Below are 17,809 nucleotides of genomic sequence, written 5' to 3'. Positions count from 1 at the left end.
TTTTTAGAGCATATGCCTTTAAAAGTAAAAAGTACAAACGTTAAAATACGATAAAACAGATCTTTTTGCTTTTCATCCAAAGCAAACTTGAAAATACTATCAATGTATTGATTCAATCATATTTTCATCTTTCATTTATGTCTAAAATATATTAAACACTTCATAAATATCGCACAAAACAGTGTGAAATATCAGTAAGTAATTAGGTCGTACGTATTTATAGATACCAATCAAGAAACAGTAATATTGCTGAAACTCCATTGCTACTGTGAAAGCTTGTTTTAGACTAGATTTCCAACTTTCTGTCCTGACAATATGTAGATATCTCTGTAACTGCCATTATTTTTAGTGTACCATTATTTATGAAATGCAAAATTACAAAACAATATTTTAATTGCGCTTAGAATTCTAACGTATTCATATATATTACACAAAATTAAACAGACATAAAGTTATTCAAATGTTAACGTAACATTAAGGTAGAAAATTCAACATTCAAGGCAAATATAAAATATGTTGTGAAAGTAACAAATAGATAATAATCTAATAATAATAATAATAATTTTCAAACATAACGAAATATTACAATTACTTGTGATAATAGAAACAAATATACATTAATCATAAATGTTATATCAAATATAGAACATTCTATAGATCTTATTCATATTCGATGAAAAATAAAATTTGAAATTCTAACAAAACATTTACATCTTTATTCATAATTTAAATCATAAAAATATTCGTTCAAGAAAAGACTATACTCGTCTGCGCAAGCGCATAGTGGCACCTAGCGTATATCCAGAGGTCTTATACGTATATATGCATTCAGTATACGCTTCGACCTTCGACGTTATCACTTGTTTCCTCTATTCGAATATATCTTTGTCCGCTGTGTAAATGATCACGAAGTGCCACAAAGTTAAAAGTAAGAGTATGATCTCTCATTGAACGAATTATAGCTCTGTTATAAATAAAGATGTTTATATATGGTATATAAAATATTGGCATCAATATCTTTTATGGTACTTATCACTTCCTGAGATAATTTTGTGAATCGTTTTCGTTATACATATATGTAGAGCAATTATTTATCTGGAACGCGAGTATACAACAAATAATTGTAGATATGTATTCTGCTGTAACAAATTTAAAAGTTTTACATATATCATAAAACTTTAATGCTCAATTATTGTTACTTTTCACGAGTAATCCTTTTTACGTGATATACTATATTGCTACATCCAAATTAAAAACCAGGTTCTAATCGTACGGATAACACGCTGCTTAACATTTCTCGAATTTCTCGCATTTCTCTCCTATTTTTTGCTACCATACTTTCCAAGTTCTTATTTTCTTGAATAATTTTCTCCATCTTTTTCCAATATTTTTTAGTACCAGTATGACAACAACAAGTTGTTTCTTCCTCTTGATTTACAGACCGGTTCTTCTCAACACAACATTCATTGTTATCTTGTTGCCGTTCTCTTTTAATTAAACTACTACTGCTACTATCAGATTGTATACAGTTACTCGTATCTTCGGAAAATATATGTGAAGAACATTTTATAATGCGATTTTCATTTTCATTTTCAGCTTTTACGTTTACATTTTCATTGATATTTTGCGTTAATTTTATCCGAATACTTTCATTGTGCTCAGAAGCATCAGTTTTTTTATGCAAGTTACATTCTAATTCTTTGTGTTGTATAGTATCAGGAATAGACGCTTTTGAATCATAATAATCTGTTGTCGTATCCGTATCACTTATTCTAGTCTGTCGTTTCAAAGTTTTTCTTTTTCGTATCAGATTAGTTTCGTTAGTATTTTCGGTAGTTTGAACGAAGCCGTCGCTGTATCTTCTTCTTTGTACTGTCAATGAAACCTTTTCTATCTTTGTATCGCAAGATCCAGAGCTGGCCCTTCGGATATCACTCAAATTGTATGAAGTTACGTTTAAAGATACATCTTCTTTACAATCAGTATTTTCATCAAAGTTTGTATTTTGCGTATTTGAATTCTCTTTATATGTTTGTATCGACGAATCGATATCGATGTTATCAAATTCAATACTATCCTCGAACAATAATCGCTTTGGTATTACTTTCTCTGTTTCTGTGATTTTGCAGTGATTAATATCGCTGTTTTGTAAATCATCGGATGTTTCCGAATTTTTTATAGTATTAGAATCGTTTGAGTCATCTCGAGGCGACCTATTTGCATCAGAAGGGTCAATTTCGATTAGATCACCATCGTGCCCGAACGCAAATGACTTCTGTCCTAAAATATTAAAATTTTCAAATAACAACATAGTGCTAAACAACGTGTTTATAAAATACTTGAAGGAATAAATATAAAAATAATGAATTCTTACCAATAATCATACGCTTATTACGCATATCAGGACTTTTTGAACGCGGTCGTTCCAAAAATTGTCTGTTATCAGGAGACAGTACAGACAGTGTACCATTACACTGTAACGGACTATATTGTTCATAAGAATTATATGTTGAATACGGATCGTGTTCATGACTTTCATGTTCCCGTAAGCGCTGTACAATTTTTTGTACAATTTCCGAGGGCGCTACGTACGGCGATCCTTTGAAATAAAAGAAATAAGTTATTCAATGTTCTCCAGCAATTAAATATAGTAATATAAACTGTTACATGCTACATAATAATGGCAATAACAATAAGTATATAACATTTAGAGAAGCGATAATAACTAAAACAATACGTGTATATTGTTAACAACAAAGATGCAAATTATAAGAACTCTATAATTTATAGCGTACGTATTAAAAATTAAGAAAACAAAAAAAAAAAAAAACAAAAGGAAACAGTTTTGTCAATGTTGTTGTTAATATAACAAAATTTCAAATATTACCGTGATTATTTAATACAAAATAAATAAGAATTAAAAACTCATTCTCACAATAAGTACTTCTGTGATTAGTAATGTAACACTTATTTCATGCATGTTACATTCTCTTACTATTTATAATGAACAAAATACTTGGGAAAGTTCGTAAGCACAGATGCTTGAACATAATAGAAAAACGATTAAAATAAATAGTTTGTATTTCGTACAACACATTACAAACTTCAAATTTCGATTCTACAAATAAAAAGAAATGTCACTGAAAAAGCCTAACAGTCACAAGACTTACAACATTAATTGGTCCAGAATGTCTGCGATGTGGTATAAGTTTAGACACAGATAATGTGCCATTGCTTCCTATAAAATTACCATTTGTATAACAGACTTACTCAATTTATAGCATTTTATTTACAGTTCTTCATTCTAACTGTTTACTGTTAAATGCCAGAACTATTAAATTATAGTTTTTTCATTTAATTTTCTATTATGTATCTACTTTGGCTATTAATTAATTAATTAATTAATTAATTTCTCATAAATATTTTACCTGTTAAACCTCTATATCCTAATGATACAGAATCAAAGGATTCGCTAGTTTCTTGTTGTTGCTTCATAAAATCATTGATAGCTATTCCTTTCAATTTTGATGGTTGTAAAAATCTTTTTGGTATTCGAGAAAAAGAACCATTTTCTTGTGGGCTATTTGAGCAACCACCAAATCCAAGGCCAAGTAAAATTGCTTCTGGATCTGCCTTTCTTAATTCTAGTAAACTTTCTACGCTACTGCAGTGACTACTGTCAGATTGTAAACTAGGATCACGCATCAGCTTATGAGGTAATGAGCTATGAATGAAAAATTATCCAAATACAATTATATTATGGAAATTATATTTTCTTTTTTTTTTCTTTTTCATTGAATACCTTGGTAGGCCTGTTGCATTATTCGTTGATGTTGTACTAGGAACATTTATAGGTGCTGAAACAGTCATACTTGGCTGTTTTGTTCCTTTAAAACATGGAATATCTTTAGGCTCTGTTTGTAACAGTGAAATACTAGGCTTTTCAGTTAGTTCCCTTTGATGTTCATTTTTTATTGAGAAGCTTGATTTTATAGGTGACGGTATGGAATCTATCCATTGTTGAACCGGACCATTTTGACGCCTCATCTCCCAAATTCCACGTAACCAATCTGTTACTTTAACAACTGTATCTTTGCTTTTGTTTTCTAGTAAAATGGAAAAAACAACAATATAAAAAATTGGTAAACCTTATAACCTGTTTAAAACAAACTATTTTGTAATACACTTATATACGATTAACATATTTACATACACATCGATCACTATGTATTTTGAAAAATTTGTGTTACACAAATGACACAATTGTACAAATGATGAAATTTATAAATCATTTTGAGCAATTTGTAAAAACAATTCAACCTAACTGATATTTGACAAATAATATTGATGACAAATAATTGATTACTAGTAAATGTACAAGATACTACAAATGTGATAATGATCTATTTTCTTTAATAAAATACCTGGATCCATATCCTTCAGACAGCATAAATAGTATAATACTGTTGAAATTAAATAAAAATTAGGGACATTCAATTATATTAGAAATACGCATTAAGTACTCATTGTTTTTATACACGATTACAAAAATGTATAATTTCAGCAATGTGTACTTATTGAAGCGATAAAACGCGTGGAACGCAATATATTCACACCCACCTTGAACTTAAGAGTGACAGTGCAATAAATAAAGCATCTCTATGCAAATCAAAATGTCTTTAAACGCATGTTTAAAGAATCATCGGTCTCTAAACGATTTGTGCTCCGCAGAGCGATTGAGAATAGAACAGCCACTTGTTACCAACACTAGTACTTCAGGGCCGTCTGATGCAGTGCCACTATTACAAAATGTAACATGCAACACGCAACATGTAATTAATACCACGTATAGTTCTTATAAATTTTATTCGATAGCAATTACACGTATATTTAATGTAATATTCATAGTTGCAAACAATATATTAATTACAAATAAAGACAAACGAGAAGCTCTATAATATAGTATTGTGGAAAGTAGGCTTCCTTAAAAAAAGTGATGTTACAAGAGAAATAGGAATTCTAAAAATCTTAATTTTGACGATATTCGTGTTAACAATGATTTTGCGGAAAACAATATAATTTTTAATTAATAAATATTCGCGCGCACATTATAGCATACGGTGTACATATGTAAGTAAGTATTTACTTACACGGTGCATGCGCATATAATATACATATGTATATACGTTGCAATTATCGATATGTTCGAACTATATAGTATTTACTTATATTAACCAATTCCGATACAAAAAGACTGGACACTGGACATGCTTTGTTCTTGAAGAATTATGATTTTAAGAGACTCATTGTCAAACACCCCCATATACATATATATAGTTGATATAACGATCGTGTGCCTGTTATACCCATAGACATATGAAAATTTTCATATGTCTATGGTTATACCAGTCACTTTTCTACTACACCACGCACTTACAACTAAAAAGATACAATTTTGACTCCTATCCCTGTGGCTCGGGAATCAGAATACGGCCACGGTAACCCCTGCCTGTCGTAAGAGGCGACTAAAAGTGGGACGTAATATTTCCTTTGATTCTTTGATTCTTAACCCTTTGAAAAATTATTAAAATAATTGTTTGACAAATTTGTAATTTAAAAAGACCGCCAAGTATTTTTAAAATTCGATCCTATCGCCATCTATGCAGAAACGGCTGAAACCGCTGAAACAAGGGAACACTAACGCTATCGGCGCGATAACTTATCGGCTGTTAATTTGAGTTTTTGGAAATGCGGTCGGTAAGTTGTCGAGTAGTTTCTGCCGTTTTTGTATAGATGGCGCTGGGATCTAATTTCAGATACGCCATCAAAGACGTTCATAATGTTCTCAACTTTTATTGAATGTGCTTGTATATCATTGTATACTGTAGGGAGAAGTCTTATTACGAAACATTTTGAAGTTTCGTAAATGTCTTCTTACGGAAAAAAGAATAAAAAGAAAGTATTGACGAGACGGCCTCGGCATGTCGTTGGAAAAGAAGAAAAATATCGGCAAGAAAGAGATAAGTCTGACAAGGAAGATGAGGGAACAGGTTAGAATGTAACCTTTGATTATATACTTGTGTTTAGAAAAAAAAAAAAAAGAATGTTTAACATGTAATTTTCAGAGGTAGAAGAAGAAAAGGTTCATTCTCTTTCTTTTCCAATTGCAATGTGGGATCTTGAGCAATGCGATCCTAAAAAATGTTCCGGTAGAAAACTAGTTAGGCATGGCTTAGTGAAAATACTCCGGTTAGGAAGCCGATTTTCAGGACTGGTTCTTACGCCGGTTGGTCAAAAGGTAAGAAACACGTAATACTTATGTATGTATACAGTTTATGAAACAGACTGATCGGTTATATTCCAAAGTGAAATATTATATTGCAGTGTGTAAGTCCAACGGATCGCGATATTATACAAGATTACGGTTGTGCAGTGGTCGATTGCAGTTGGGCACGTTTAGACGATACTCCATTCAGTAGAATGAGGACTCCTAATCCTCGTCTGTTACCATTTCTAGTTGCTGCAAATCCAATAAATTATGGCAGGCCGTGTCAATTAAGTTGCGTGGAAGCAATAGCTGCTGCTTTAATTATAACAGGTTTCGTCGAAGAAGCAAAATTTTATCTTGGAAAATTTTCATGGGGTCATTCGTTTTTGGAATTAAACGAAGAGTTATTGAAGAAATATTCTGTTTGTACGAGCGCTGAAGAAATTATAGCCGCGCAAGAAAAATTCCTTGTAGAAGCAAGGCAGGAAAAGATAAACAGAAATGGTAATTTTCGTTCTTTGCTACACGCATATTGTAGATGTGTTAGTTTATTTCATTAACGTTATAATATCTATTTGTTTCCCAGCTGTTTCAGATTTCCCACCAACCGATTCAGAAACAGAAGAGGAGGAAGAGGAATCAGTGTCCGCAAATATTGTTTCTCATATAGATAAACAAATGAACGATATGAATATAATGTAAAAAATATTTCTGTATATACATTTGTGTATAATATCTTTAATATCTTTGTACGATTGAAACGTAACTATCGCGTGAAATGTTTGTACCGCTCGAATTGGTGCGTTACCAATAAAAAATATTTACGAATATACTCCATTCGTTGAATAAAAGTAGAGTAGCAATGTCGTAAATGAAAGAAATGTATATAATAATAATAATTTGATGAATTTGAATATTACGCTTAATTGATAGTAATCGACTGCGCATGCGCGATGTAAAAATTGCAAGATGGCGAAACAGTATTCTGGACTGGAGTGAACTGGCCGATCAGTCGCACAGCTGATATTAGAGTGACGTCAGTAAAACAAAGCCATGCGCGGTCGATCGCAGCCGCGAAGTAAACCGAACGGACCGAACCGTCTTGCTAACAAACATTAGGCGTCCGTGAAACCGTGAGGTACATTTTATACAAGATTTCTTAGGGGAAGATAAAATTTGCGTGCGCGAGTACACCCGTCTCGCATCTTTCTCGCAGACAATGCCGTTCATATCGAAAGATTGGCGTAGCCCTGGCGAGGAATGGGTCAAGACCGTTGAAGGTTGGGAAAAGAAGAAAATCCTCGAGTGCGCCAACAATAAAACGCTTTCTCTCCTGCTTCGGTAAGTACAATTATCGACTTTTGTTCTTTGATCTGCTTTCTGTATTCCAAGTTGTTCTTTGTTTTCAAACAGCATCAGATACGATTAGTTGCTCTCGGACGTACTGTCTGCCTCGCAGATGTTACATCAGTCGAATGACAGTTGTTAATTTGTTTACAATCGTAAGTCTGACCACTACCGTATCTTTTGCGTTTATAATTAGACAAAATTTAATATCATTCTTGCTTAATACGCGTTATTCTGAAGGATTTGTATGCGTTGCACACGTAAAATGTGTCGATTCACTATGTACATATATCGATTGTTCAAATATTTTAACTCGAGTACAAAGGGGGAAGTAGATATACATCCATATGTATGTACGCAGAAATGCAATACTAATAAAAACAGATTCTGTCTATTTTCTTAGCTCGCTTCTCTATTGTATAATAGAATGAGAAAGAAATTGTTTTCAATTTCAACTGGTTGCACGTTTGTTTCATCTTTTCTGCTTTCCACGATGCGACTCGTTGCGTTTTCAATTAACGGTAGATACATACTGTGCTTGCTTGTTACTACATACGCGTGTACTGTACGTCGTACGTAATGCGCACACGCGAACATACTTTGCGCGTTCCCCTGACAGGTACTTAAATACTCGAGACTCGAATAAAAAATATGTAAACGTTACTTGCATTTGGCGAACAAAATATATCTCTTCTTCTTGAAATTTTATTATAATGAAAAATTATAATACGAAGGAAACTTGTATTCGATTCCGCGTTTGATCCGTGTATGTAAGTAGAGTTTACCCGTAGTTAGTAGCTGTTACGTGTCCGTTGACCTTGGCTTCTGAATCGCACAGTTTCGCTTCAATCAACAGCTTCATAAATTCGCTCAAAGCATATTTTTAAGTCGCACAATGTGCCTTGAACTTGATTACATACATACAATGACGAATCGGTGTTGCGTTTATCGTCGTCGAATAGAAAACAATAAGAAGAATAGAAAATGTTCGGAATGATCCTTTATTCCCGCGTATGATATTTTTGATTTTATCGTTCGACGTTACCTACTTTGTTAAATGTATCAAAGAGAATGAATAGTATCGATACAACCGCGTCTGTGTAGAAGTAGGTCGTGACCTAGCTAATCTAAGAGGGTGAACCAATTTTGCAAATCTCCTTTCGTATCGCCAACTTTTCTGGTCTCATTTCGTTTTCATAGAAAAATGTTTAAATAATGTTTATCCAAGAAATTACTTCAGATTGGTGTTTCGAAAGAATTTCAAAGAAATGACAATGCACTTGTCCGTAGTGCTTTTAAAATCAGGTTTAAACACCCACGCGTATCGTTTCTTTCCGTTGATCGCGAACAATAAAACTCGGCTATAGGAGTGTCATTGACTCGTGCACGATACACAGAGTGAAGCAAGCACGTGGGCATAGGTCGTATCTGAATACGTAGGTGCATCTCCTTTGAGAGATCAGGTTTTCGATCAAGGTCATCAAATGTTCTGTTCTGAAATCGTTACCTTGTTAAATATGAAGAACGCGTTGAATTGGAAAAATTAGAATACTTGGTATGTAATTACTTGATTTTGTTTATTTTGCAGCGGCGATAAAGATGCGCTCGACAAAAAGGAAAAGGATAAAAAGAAAGGTGAGCGTGATCGTTGATTTATCAAGCCTTATGGTGTGGACGCATTCGCGGAGCATTTTTATTTTTCTTTTTCTTTTTATTTTTCTTTCTTTAATTGGAAGAGAGGGTGGATTAATTTACTGGAAATTTTCGACTAACTTTCTTTTCGTGTAATTTTAGAAAGCATCGTCCAGCCGCATTGCCGCATCACGCTAAAGTGTACACGCGAGGTGAGTGACTTGTTCCGTCGCTGTTTATATTTAACCCAGGCCTGGTGGTGAAACAGGGGAGGAATAGAATTTGTTCGTTAAGAAGGTCGTACATACGACGTCTGTCGCGTATGGATCGAAAACGAAGAAAGGAGAGAGCTAATCGAAAGACGGAAAGAAGGAAAAGTGCAGTGAAACGGCGACTTGCGACTTGCGACTTGCGACTTGCGACTTGCGGCTTGCGGCACACGGCTTGCGGAGATATGGAAAGAGACCGAGGAAGAAGGTGACGGCGGGCGATGGGCGAAGGGCAACAGCGTCTGCTCAATTTTCCCTTTCATTGGATCGCTATTCTTATGCTTGAAATCCAGGGATTAAACGACAAGTGAAAAGAGAAAGGATCGCGACGTAATGTCTGTTTAAATTCGTAGATCGCTGGTTTCAACGGATTGAGCGATGCGCTGAAAAGGCTTGACTTTTTGTCCGCGGTACACGATTGTCGTCGTTTCAATTATATCGTACGACTGTTGGATCTTCTGGTCAGTCACAGAATGGGTGGACTAAGTGGATGCGCTCAGCGGGTCCTTTTCAATATGCTGGAAGAAGTCGCGTTAGAAGGTAAACTACGATTTAAATCGATCATTTTCAGCCTTCGAAACGTTTTCATCGTATTTGCGTACCGTCAATCTTGCAGTATCGTTATCGCAACAACAAACCGGAAGGCTTCGTCGTCTGATCGAAAGGGTGCGAGCTTTTAGCGCGGGCTGTTGTTGGGGTGGTAGACCTTTAGGTTCTGTAATTTTATGGGAAAAGCACAAAGCTGCCCTCGAAAGAATCTTGCAAATTGCCTCGTCTATCACTATAACTCAGGTAAATAGAAAGAAAACAAAAACGAAACAAAATAATGATAACTCAACGAATTGTTGTTATTTTTAGCCAGACGAAGAACAGCAACCGCAGTGGTCGGATTTACCAGCCGAATGTCGTCGAGAAGTACTTCTTCGTCTGAGCGATCCACGAGATATCGAAGCTTCTTCGGAGGCTTGCGAACATCTCGCCATTCTCGCTCAAGAACAAAGAATATGGCGCGAACTCGCTCAATATCATTTTACGCCACAACAAATAGCTACCACTAGACAAAACAATCCTGGGAAAGACTGGAAAACCATATTCACTATTGCTCGAAGGTACGTGTTCTGTTGAATACATAACGTAATACATACTTGGTGTCTTGTTGCGCGCCTACACAACAGAATTTGATGGAAATGCTTACAGATCGTTTGGTCTGCGAGAAGAATACGCAGAGATGATTCAATTGTGTCGCAACTGTCGTTGCCTGTTCTGGCGATCGTTGGGCCATCCCTGCATCGCGGACCAAGATCCAGCGTTTCAGGAGAAATTAGCAGACGTCGATCGAGCCTCCCTCCATGTTCCGATTCCTCCGCAAACTTTTTTGAAGTTTTTTTCCCTGTGAGAGCTTCGGCGCAACTTTCCTAGCCTCTTAGAAAATAAGAAAAGCGACAAAGGTGTACGCGCGAAACCCGATAAACGAACAGACGAACGACGTATGTCGTATCCAAACCGAATGCGTCTATGGTGGTATACGCGCACCTCATCCGATTGCCAAAGAGTAACCTTTCAAAAATGTTACTCTTCCTTTAAACAAAAGGTCGTGTCTTCGAAAGAGTATCTTTAATGCGGTCAACTTAAAGATACTCTTCTTAACGCGTATTACGATCAATCATGATCGATATTCCGGTTCGAATCGAGTTCCAAAGTTACACAGACTTCTAGATCCATTTTATCCTCTTCGAGAGATATCCTGATCGAACGTACTTGTTTCAGCAACGACGAGCTACGGATATTTTTGTGTTCTTTCAAATGTTGCACGCTAAGGAATACAGGCTTAATTTTTAATAATAATAATAATAATAATAATAATAATAATAATAATAATAATAATAATAATATGAAGAACGCAGAATTTACGGTGAATTGAAATATTGCCCAGACAATTTACGTTTCTTGAAAATGGCAGAACTCACTTTTTGGTCACTGCGATATTCGCTTTGCAAAAGCAACTTTAAATTGTCATTATTTTCCTTTCTACATATTGTATTTAAAGTGTATAAAGGAAATTGTATTTTTATCACGCAACAAAACTGACATTTATCGAAGCGTATCGAGCGTTGACTTTTCACTCGTATGTTACATCGATAAAATATAATAATTTCTCGCTTTTTACATTGTAACTGCGATCATGAAACGATCATACGTTTCTACTGTATAAGATTTATACAAATTTTCATAGCGTCTGCTATCTTTGTTTCTTCCTTATTTGGCAGCTATTCTAGGCCACTTTTTTTTTCTCATTTAGACAAATCTTAGTCTTTTCCTTTTTCTTTTTAATGATTACATTTATTTCATGCGATCATCGAAATTTCTTTCCATGTATGCATTTTTATAAATATTTCATCACTTTTTACATATTCCATACGCATCTTTTGCGTATGTATTTTTCTACTTTGTGATTCTCGTGTAGCAAGAAAGCAGAAACTGTAACGAAACTTATTTTTAAAACGGAACATGTCAAACAAAGTTATGATTTGTTGAAATATCTATAAATTTCAAGACAGAAAGAGAGTGAAATTATCTTTTCTTTAAAAATATAAGCAAATTGTACATTTGTTAAATATGCGTTTACGAAAACGAATTGAAAAATTGAGAGAGAAAAAAACTGATGAAACAGCAACAAAAACGGCAGCTGTAGATTATACGTGTTATAAGAAGGAAGAAGATACATTGCTTGATACATTTATCGTACCTACTCATTCGACATCGATATCATCAAAATTTTTAATATTTCACAAGTATATAAATAAATTTAGTAATTGATTAAGCGATTAATTCGGGATGATGAAAATTATACTGCCAAAATCGATTCTGTTGTATTCAACGAATCGAATAAAAATTCTTTTTTTCTACATTCTGTTTAAAATAAGAAACGATTCTTTTGATACGTTACTTTTTCTTTTTAACATTAACGTAATGTACATTTTCCAAGTGAAAATTTATTACGATCTGCTGTGTACTCAATTTTTAGCAACTCATAAATTTAATAGCTTTGTTCACAGATTTCTTTAATCTATGATCATGGATAACTTTAAAGCAACGTTATTTTGTTTACGCACACAACTGTAGAATAAAATTGTGCATAAGGCTTCAAAATAAAAGATTTCTTTCTATATTTATCTTCAATTTCTTCAGTATAGGTAAATATTATAATTCAAAAAATTACATGTTTCATCTGCGCAAGCGCATTGTGGCACCGGGTGATCTTATATTCATTGTCAGTATACTCTTCGGCCTTCGACGTTATCACTTGCTTCCTCTGCTCATATATTTTTCTCCACTGTGTATGTATATGACCACGAAGTGCCACGAAGCTAGAAGTAAGAGTACACGGCTTCTCTGATCTGCGCAAAACAAGTATGTTGTCTCGAACGAATAATTTGTATAATTCTTGAAGAAACATAGTAAAATATAAATACTATGTACATATGTACTTGTTTTATAAATGTATGAAACAGTTATTATTCCAGAATGATTCTCATTATCATTTATAATATAGGTATACATTACTATTTTTAATTAAACGAATTCAATGTTTTAATTTATTTTTTAACAGCAACGCATCTATTCTGGATATTATTTATTTTATGGTTAAGTTCATTTTGAAGTAGAGCGGCATCTATACGATAGATTTGAAACCTAAATTATGGAATATTGCGCATGCGTAAATGAGAGATCTAGTGACGCTGTGTCCTGTCGCTGGATACCGCGACACTCCGCGGTTCGCGTTTGATTCATATCAAATATTTTACAGTTCAATAGAAAGAAATCGGTGAAAATGTCAACGTTACCACATAGCAAGAAGCGTGTCTGCTACTATTACGACAGTAAGTGAAAAAATTTTAAATCTTCGTGGTGTATTGTAATCCCGCGAAAACATCGCACACACACGGAGAAATTGTCAAAATGTGTTTGTGCTATTCGCGCTTATATCATGTACGATATACTTATTTCACCTCAGCTAATGCCTTTCAATGCATTTTCACTCCAAGAAGTTTTTTTAATATTGAAAATCTTTAAAATGCATACAGTTTCTTTACTGTATTTATTATTTCTGGCATCCTTTACAGGTTTTTGCATGGTTTTACATGCGTTAAAGCGAGAGATTCATAAGTGTATCTCCATGTTACCTTACTTCAACGAAGAGAAAGCGTCGGCTTTACCTTACTTATATACCCAAACAGTTGCCATTCATTTAACACTCGATATCTTATTTTTGTGTTTTCTTTTTTTTTTAAATTTCTTTTCAAGTCATTATTCTAGAAAAACAATATATTTTTTTGCCTTCCTTGTATTTAAATATCTGTAGTAAGCCTTGATACTTGATATGTCAAAATCTAATGATTCCTACTCCTTAACTTTGTTACAATAGAATTACCAATTATAAATACAACTTTATGTTATAACTAAAGTCAGTGTTATTCGTTAATATTATAATTATAGTCTTGTAGTATGGTCGATCGTTTCAAACAAAGTAAACTAATTGTAGGTTATGAAAATATATTTAAAAGCGTAAAAAATGTATAGTTCAAATTATCGGAATTATATGAATTTATGATTTTGCTTAAAATTGTCTACAAATCGTTTAACAAAAATGACATTTCAGTTTTCGGTATCATTGATGTGCTTATTTTTTCATGAAATGTACGAAAGATTTTCAGGTATATTTCGGTCGACCGTACTACATTGCTATTGCAATACATTTTCAGTTTAAGTTTTGAATTATTTTTTTTAGAAATGTTACGAATTCACACCGCATACTTTTGTTATTCTGTTTTTTCGTACATTTTTATGATATCCTAGAGCAAATAAAGGAACAAAAATTATGCTTTAGGTGATATTGGAAATTATTATTATGGACAAGGGCATCCAATGAAGCCACATCGCATAAGGATGACACATAATTTACTCTTAAATTATGGTCTTTATAGGAAAATGGAAATATATGTAAGGACCTAATTTAGTAATATGTTTTTATTTCTTTTCTTATAATGTCTTGTAAGATTTAATGTTTTTTTTTTCTTTTTTTAATATTTAGCGACCACATAAAGCCACTGCAGATGAAATGACAAAATTTCACAGTGATGAATACATTAGGTTTCTGAGGTCGATAAGGCCTGATAATATGTCAGAATATAATAAGCAGATGCAACGATGTAAGGCTATAAAATTAATATTTCTATCCATAATAAAAATATAAGAGTATTATATTTAAAAGGTCTAATAAAATTTAACTGTCTTTCTAGTTAATGTAGGAGAGGATTGCCCTGTTTTTGATGGATTATATGAATTTTGTCAATTATCAGCTGGAGGTTCTGTAGCTGCTGCTGTAAAACTGAACAAACAAGCCTCAGAAATTTGTATAAACTGGGGTGGTGGTTTGCATCATGCCAAAAAAAGTGAAGCTTCAGGTTTTTGTTATGTGAATGACATTGTGTTAGGAATATTGGAATTGCTCAAATATCATCAAAGAGTCCTATATATTGATATTGATGTTCATCATGGTGATGGTGTAGAAGAAGCTTTTTATACCACTGATAGAGTAATGACTGTTTCCTTTCATAAATATGGTGAATATTTTCCTGGTACCGGAGATTTACGGGACATTGGTGCAGGAAAGGTAAGAACTTGGCTGGTAAGATGTCTGATCAACTGCATTTCAATCTTATACATTAATTTATGATATTTCAATATAGGGAAAGTATTATGCTGTTAATATACCATTGAGAGATGGTATGGATGACGAAAGTTATGAATCTATATTTGTACCTATAATTTCAAAAGTAATGGAAACCTTTCAGCCATCTGCAGTTGTTCTACAATGTGGTGCTGATTCACTTACAGGTACAGATTTATGCATATACATATAGCAGTAATTAATTCATACATAAAGATCAGGGCAAAGAAATGAAATAGTTTGCAACGTTTTAATTTAACATGTTATTTGTAGGAGATAGATTAGGCTGTTTTAATTTAACAGTGAGAGGTCATGGAAAATGTGTTGAATTTGTAAAAAAATATAATCTACCTTTTCTAATGGTTGGTGGCGGCGGATATACAATCAGAAATGTATCCAGATGTTGGACATATGAAACATCGGTAGCCCTTGGTTCTGAGATTGCAAATGAATTACCTTATAATGATTATTTCGAGTATTTTGGACCTGATTTTAAATTGCATATTAGTCCTTCAAATATGGCAAATCAAAATACACCTGAATACCTTGAGAAAATTAAGTATGTATTACCAACAAAGTTAAATAACTGAATATTTCTAATTACATCCCGTTCCATGTATTCGATATTCTTTATAGGACTAGATTGTTTGAAAATTTGAGAATGTTACCTCATGCTCCGGGTGTACAAGTTCAACCCATTCCTGAAGATGGAGCGGTTATCGAAGATTCAGAGGCCGAGGAAAAAGTAAATCCGGATGAAAGATTACCACAACGAGATTTAGATAAAAGGATACAGCATGAAAATGAATATAGTGATAGTGAAGAAGAAGGAGAAGGTGGTAGAAGGGATAATAGGTCATTCAAGGTAATATTTATTGCGTTTGTAAATTGTATCAACATTTTATTATTTCATAATTTCATTTTACCTGACAGGTACAATGTTACATCTGTGTTAAATACTTTTATATTTAAATCACAATTCCTTTTTTTTTTTTTTACTAAAAGGGTTCCAGAAAACGACCTCGTTTAGAAAAAGGACAAGAAGGTATAGAAGGTGATCTCAAAAAAGAAGAAGATATAAAATCGGAGCCTAAAGGTATGTAAATTTAATTTCTTTTTATTTCTTAAACATACTTTTGTTTTTTCTTATTATTTGTATAACAAGTAATATTTTACAGAAAATGAGAAAGATGAAAAAGCAAATGCCACGAACGAAGAAACAAAGAAGGATGCTGGAGCAAATCCCTGATAAATGGTTTTTCTTTTGGAATATTTGAAAAATTGGAACAAGTCTTTATTTAAATCAAGTATAAATAAGTGTAGGTAACTTAAGTAAAAAAAAAAAAGAAAAAGCAAAACATATGATGTACAGATGTTCGCTGCCTCGAACTCGGTATACGATTCTAAATTATCATTGACATTATTATTATTTTGTTTAAAAGCATGTACTTCGATAAAATAGTCAGTATACTTCGATTGAATTCGTGGCACGCGACATTATTATATCACGTACACGTATAAGCGTGTAATGGACATCGCAAACGCTCTACACCTTTAATTATCTCGTTAAATTTTCAAACATTTCCTGAAGTTGATTCTTCAAATATTTTTAACACCATCTAATCAACGATATCTTGAATAGTTAGTCGAATTTTATGATCGAGTCAAAATCCTGACGCTCAGTTATAACAGATAAGTATAACTAGTCAAACGAAATAAATAAATATTTTGAGAAAAGATCTCTGTACCGATGAAAACTATACATTTCATGACAATTGTTTACAATTTCTATTGCGATCATAACATAGGGACAGGTTTTCAAGATACCCACATTTATAGATAGCACGTTTTGATGAATCGTGCAAAAATATCAAAGTCCTAATATTTTGGACGATCAAAATCTTTATCTTATTTCTTACGATGATTTCGATTGAACTTTAATAAACACATTTTGTTAGATGACAAAAATGATCGTACCACAAGCAAGTATTATAAATTCACAAATTTTTTTTTATTCTTGTATATAACGTAAAATCAGATTTAAACGAAGTTCTACATGCAATACTAAATAATAGTAATAATGATAGTAATAATAATAACAACATTCTTTTTCATATGTAAAGTATTTTATTTTATGCGTGAAACCTTGAATGATCAGCAAAGAAAGTATGAAAAAAATTAGGACGGTTGATGAACATATTGAATTCAAACATAACTCTAGAATTTTAATCATAAATTAAGGAAAGATAATGTTAAAGAGTTGAAAATTACGTATTATGTGACAGAGCCGATTTATATCTGTATATACTGAGGTCGCAAAAACACTCTCGTTCAAAAAAAAGAAATAGGAAACAAAAATCTCATAAACATTATGTTAGTTTAAACATTTGTACGAGAGTAAATATACATACATTAATTTTGTGTACATAAAATTTAGCTTCTTGCACCTCGAAAACATTTTAAAAACAGAATAAATTTGGCTAATTCACAATGACGAATAATTAATCGAAAGAGAAATGTGTCTATTTATCTAATTGTAATTAATAATTTACCTTTACTGTA

General features: G+C 33.0%; 4 protein-coding genes across 7 annotated transcripts; 3 read left to right on the top strand and 1 right to left on the bottom strand.

Moving 5' to 3' along the window:
* Nucleotides 1-506: 506 nt before the first annotated feature.
* On the bottom strand, nt 507-5,366 carry olf186-M (Ki-ras-induced actin-interacting protein-IP3R-interacting domain olf186-M). Of its 4 annotated transcripts, none has more exons than XM_034328477.2 (7): nt 5,151-5,366; nt 4,621-4,799; nt 4,425-4,463; nt 3,803-4,106; nt 3,429-3,724; nt 2,375-2,599; nt 507-2,280 (listed from the first exon to the last, which is right to left on the bottom strand). In XM_034328477.2, the coding sequence occupies exons 3-7, from the start codon at nt 4,432-4,434 to the stop codon at nt 1,250-1,252; spliced, it is 1,866 nt and encodes a 621-aa protein (XP_034184368.2). In that variant the 5' UTR covers nt 4,435-4,463; nt 4,621-4,799; nt 5,151-5,366; the 3' UTR covers nt 507-1,249. The 4 variants fall into 4 exon arrangements, with proteins under 4 accessions (XP_034184368.2, XP_034184369.2, XP_034184371.2 ...); XM_034328478.2 differs by having other exon boundaries at nt 5,226-5,366; XM_034328480.2 differs by lacking the exon at nt 4,425-4,463.
* Nucleotides 5,367-5,501: 135 nt separating this feature from the next.
* Nucleotides 5,502-7,013, top strand: LOC117606264 (18S rRNA aminocarboxypropyltransferase). The gene is made up of 4 exons (XM_034328547.2): nt 5,502-6,050; nt 6,126-6,298; nt 6,385-6,772; nt 6,855-7,013. The coding sequence occupies exons 1-4, from the start codon at nt 5,927-5,929 to the stop codon at nt 6,968-6,970; spliced, it is 801 nt and encodes a 266-aa protein (XP_034184438.2). The 5' UTR covers nt 5,502-5,926; the 3' UTR covers nt 6,971-7,013.
* A 221-nt stretch (nt 7,014-7,234) lies between these two features.
* On the top strand, nt 7,235-12,685 carry LOC117606253 (F-box only protein 32). The gene is made up of 8 exons (XM_076688098.1): nt 7,235-7,406; nt 7,485-7,609; nt 9,204-9,250; nt 9,410-9,459; nt 9,870-10,056; nt 10,133-10,308; nt 10,375-10,625; nt 10,714-12,685. The coding sequence occupies exons 2-8, from the start codon at nt 7,488-7,490 to the stop codon at nt 10,910-10,912; spliced, it is 1,032 nt and encodes a 343-aa protein (XP_076544213.1). The 5' UTR covers nt 7,235-7,406; nt 7,485-7,487; the 3' UTR covers nt 10,913-12,685.
* Nucleotides 12,686-12,798: 113 nt separating this feature from the next.
* Nucleotides 12,799-16,604, top strand: HDAC1 (histone deacetylase 1). Its single transcript, XM_034328505.2, has 10 exons — nt 12,799-12,927; nt 13,325-13,397; nt 14,405-14,517; nt 14,609-14,726; nt 14,817-15,190; nt 15,267-15,414; nt 15,521-15,806; nt 15,884-16,112; nt 16,253-16,343; nt 16,426-16,604. Exons 2-10 carry the CDS (start codon nt 13,349-13,351, stop codon nt 16,494-16,496), a joined length of 1,479 nt encoding a protein of 492 aa, XP_034184396.1. The 5' UTR covers nt 12,799-12,927; nt 13,325-13,348; the 3' UTR covers nt 16,497-16,604.
* Nucleotides 16,605-17,809: the final 1,205 nt, after the last annotated feature.

Source organism: Osmia lignaria, chromosome 1, assembly GCF_051020975.1.
Source record: "Osmia lignaria lignaria isolate PbOS001 chromosome 1, iyOsmLign1, whole genome shotgun sequence".
NCBI classification, from domain to species: Eukaryota; Metazoa; Arthropoda; class Insecta; order Hymenoptera; family Megachilidae; genus Osmia; species Osmia lignaria.
The sequence above is the reverse complement of the archived record's forward strand: the minus strand, read 5'-3'. Positions and strand labels throughout refer to the sequence as shown.

Bases quoted from the DNA above. Each gene is read 5' to 3' on its own strand.
- olf186-M (XM_034328477.2), bottom strand. The intron at 2,600-3,428 runs GTAAAATATTTA...TTTATTTCAAAG, and splicing joins AGGATATAGAGGTTTAACAG to GATCGCCGTACGTAGCGCCC. The intron at 2,281-2,374 runs GTAAGAATTCAT...TTAATATTTTAG, and splicing joins TAATAAGCGTATGATTATTG to GACAGAAGTCATTTGCGTTC.
- LOC117606253 (XM_076688098.1), top strand. From the start codon at position 7,488: ATGCCGTTCATATCGAAAGATTGGCGTAGCCCTGGCGAGGAATGGGTC. The intron at 9,251-9,409 runs GTGAGCGTGATC...GTGTAATTTTAG, and splicing joins GGAAAAGGATAAAAAGAAAG to AAAGCATCGTCCAGCCGCAT. The intron at 10,057-10,132 runs GTAAACTACGAT...TCAATCTTGCAG, and splicing joins GGAAGAAGTCGCGTTAGAAG to TATCGTTATCGCAACAACAA.
- LOC117606264 (XM_034328547.2), top strand. From the start codon at position 5,927: ATGTCTTCTTACGGAAAAAAGAATAAAAAGAAAGTATTGACGAGACGG. The intron at 6,299-6,384 runs GTAAGAAACACG...ATTATATTGCAG, and splicing joins TTACGCCGGTTGGTCAAAAG to TGTGTAAGTCCAACGGATCG. The intron at 6,773-6,854 runs GTAATTTTCGTT...TTTGTTTCCCAG, and splicing joins GGAAAAGATAAACAGAAATG to CTGTTTCAGATTTCCCACCA.
- HDAC1 (XM_034328505.2), top strand. From the start codon at position 13,349: ATGTCAACGTTACCACATAGCAAGAAGCGTGTCTGCTACTATTACGAC. The intron at 13,398-14,404 runs GTAAGTGAAAAA...ATTATGCTTTAG, and splicing joins TGTCTGCTACTATTACGACA to GTGATATTGGAAATTATTAT. The intron at 16,113-16,252 runs GTAATATTTATT...TTTTACTAAAAG, and splicing joins GGGATAATAGGTCATTCAAG to GGTTCCAGAAAACGACCTCG.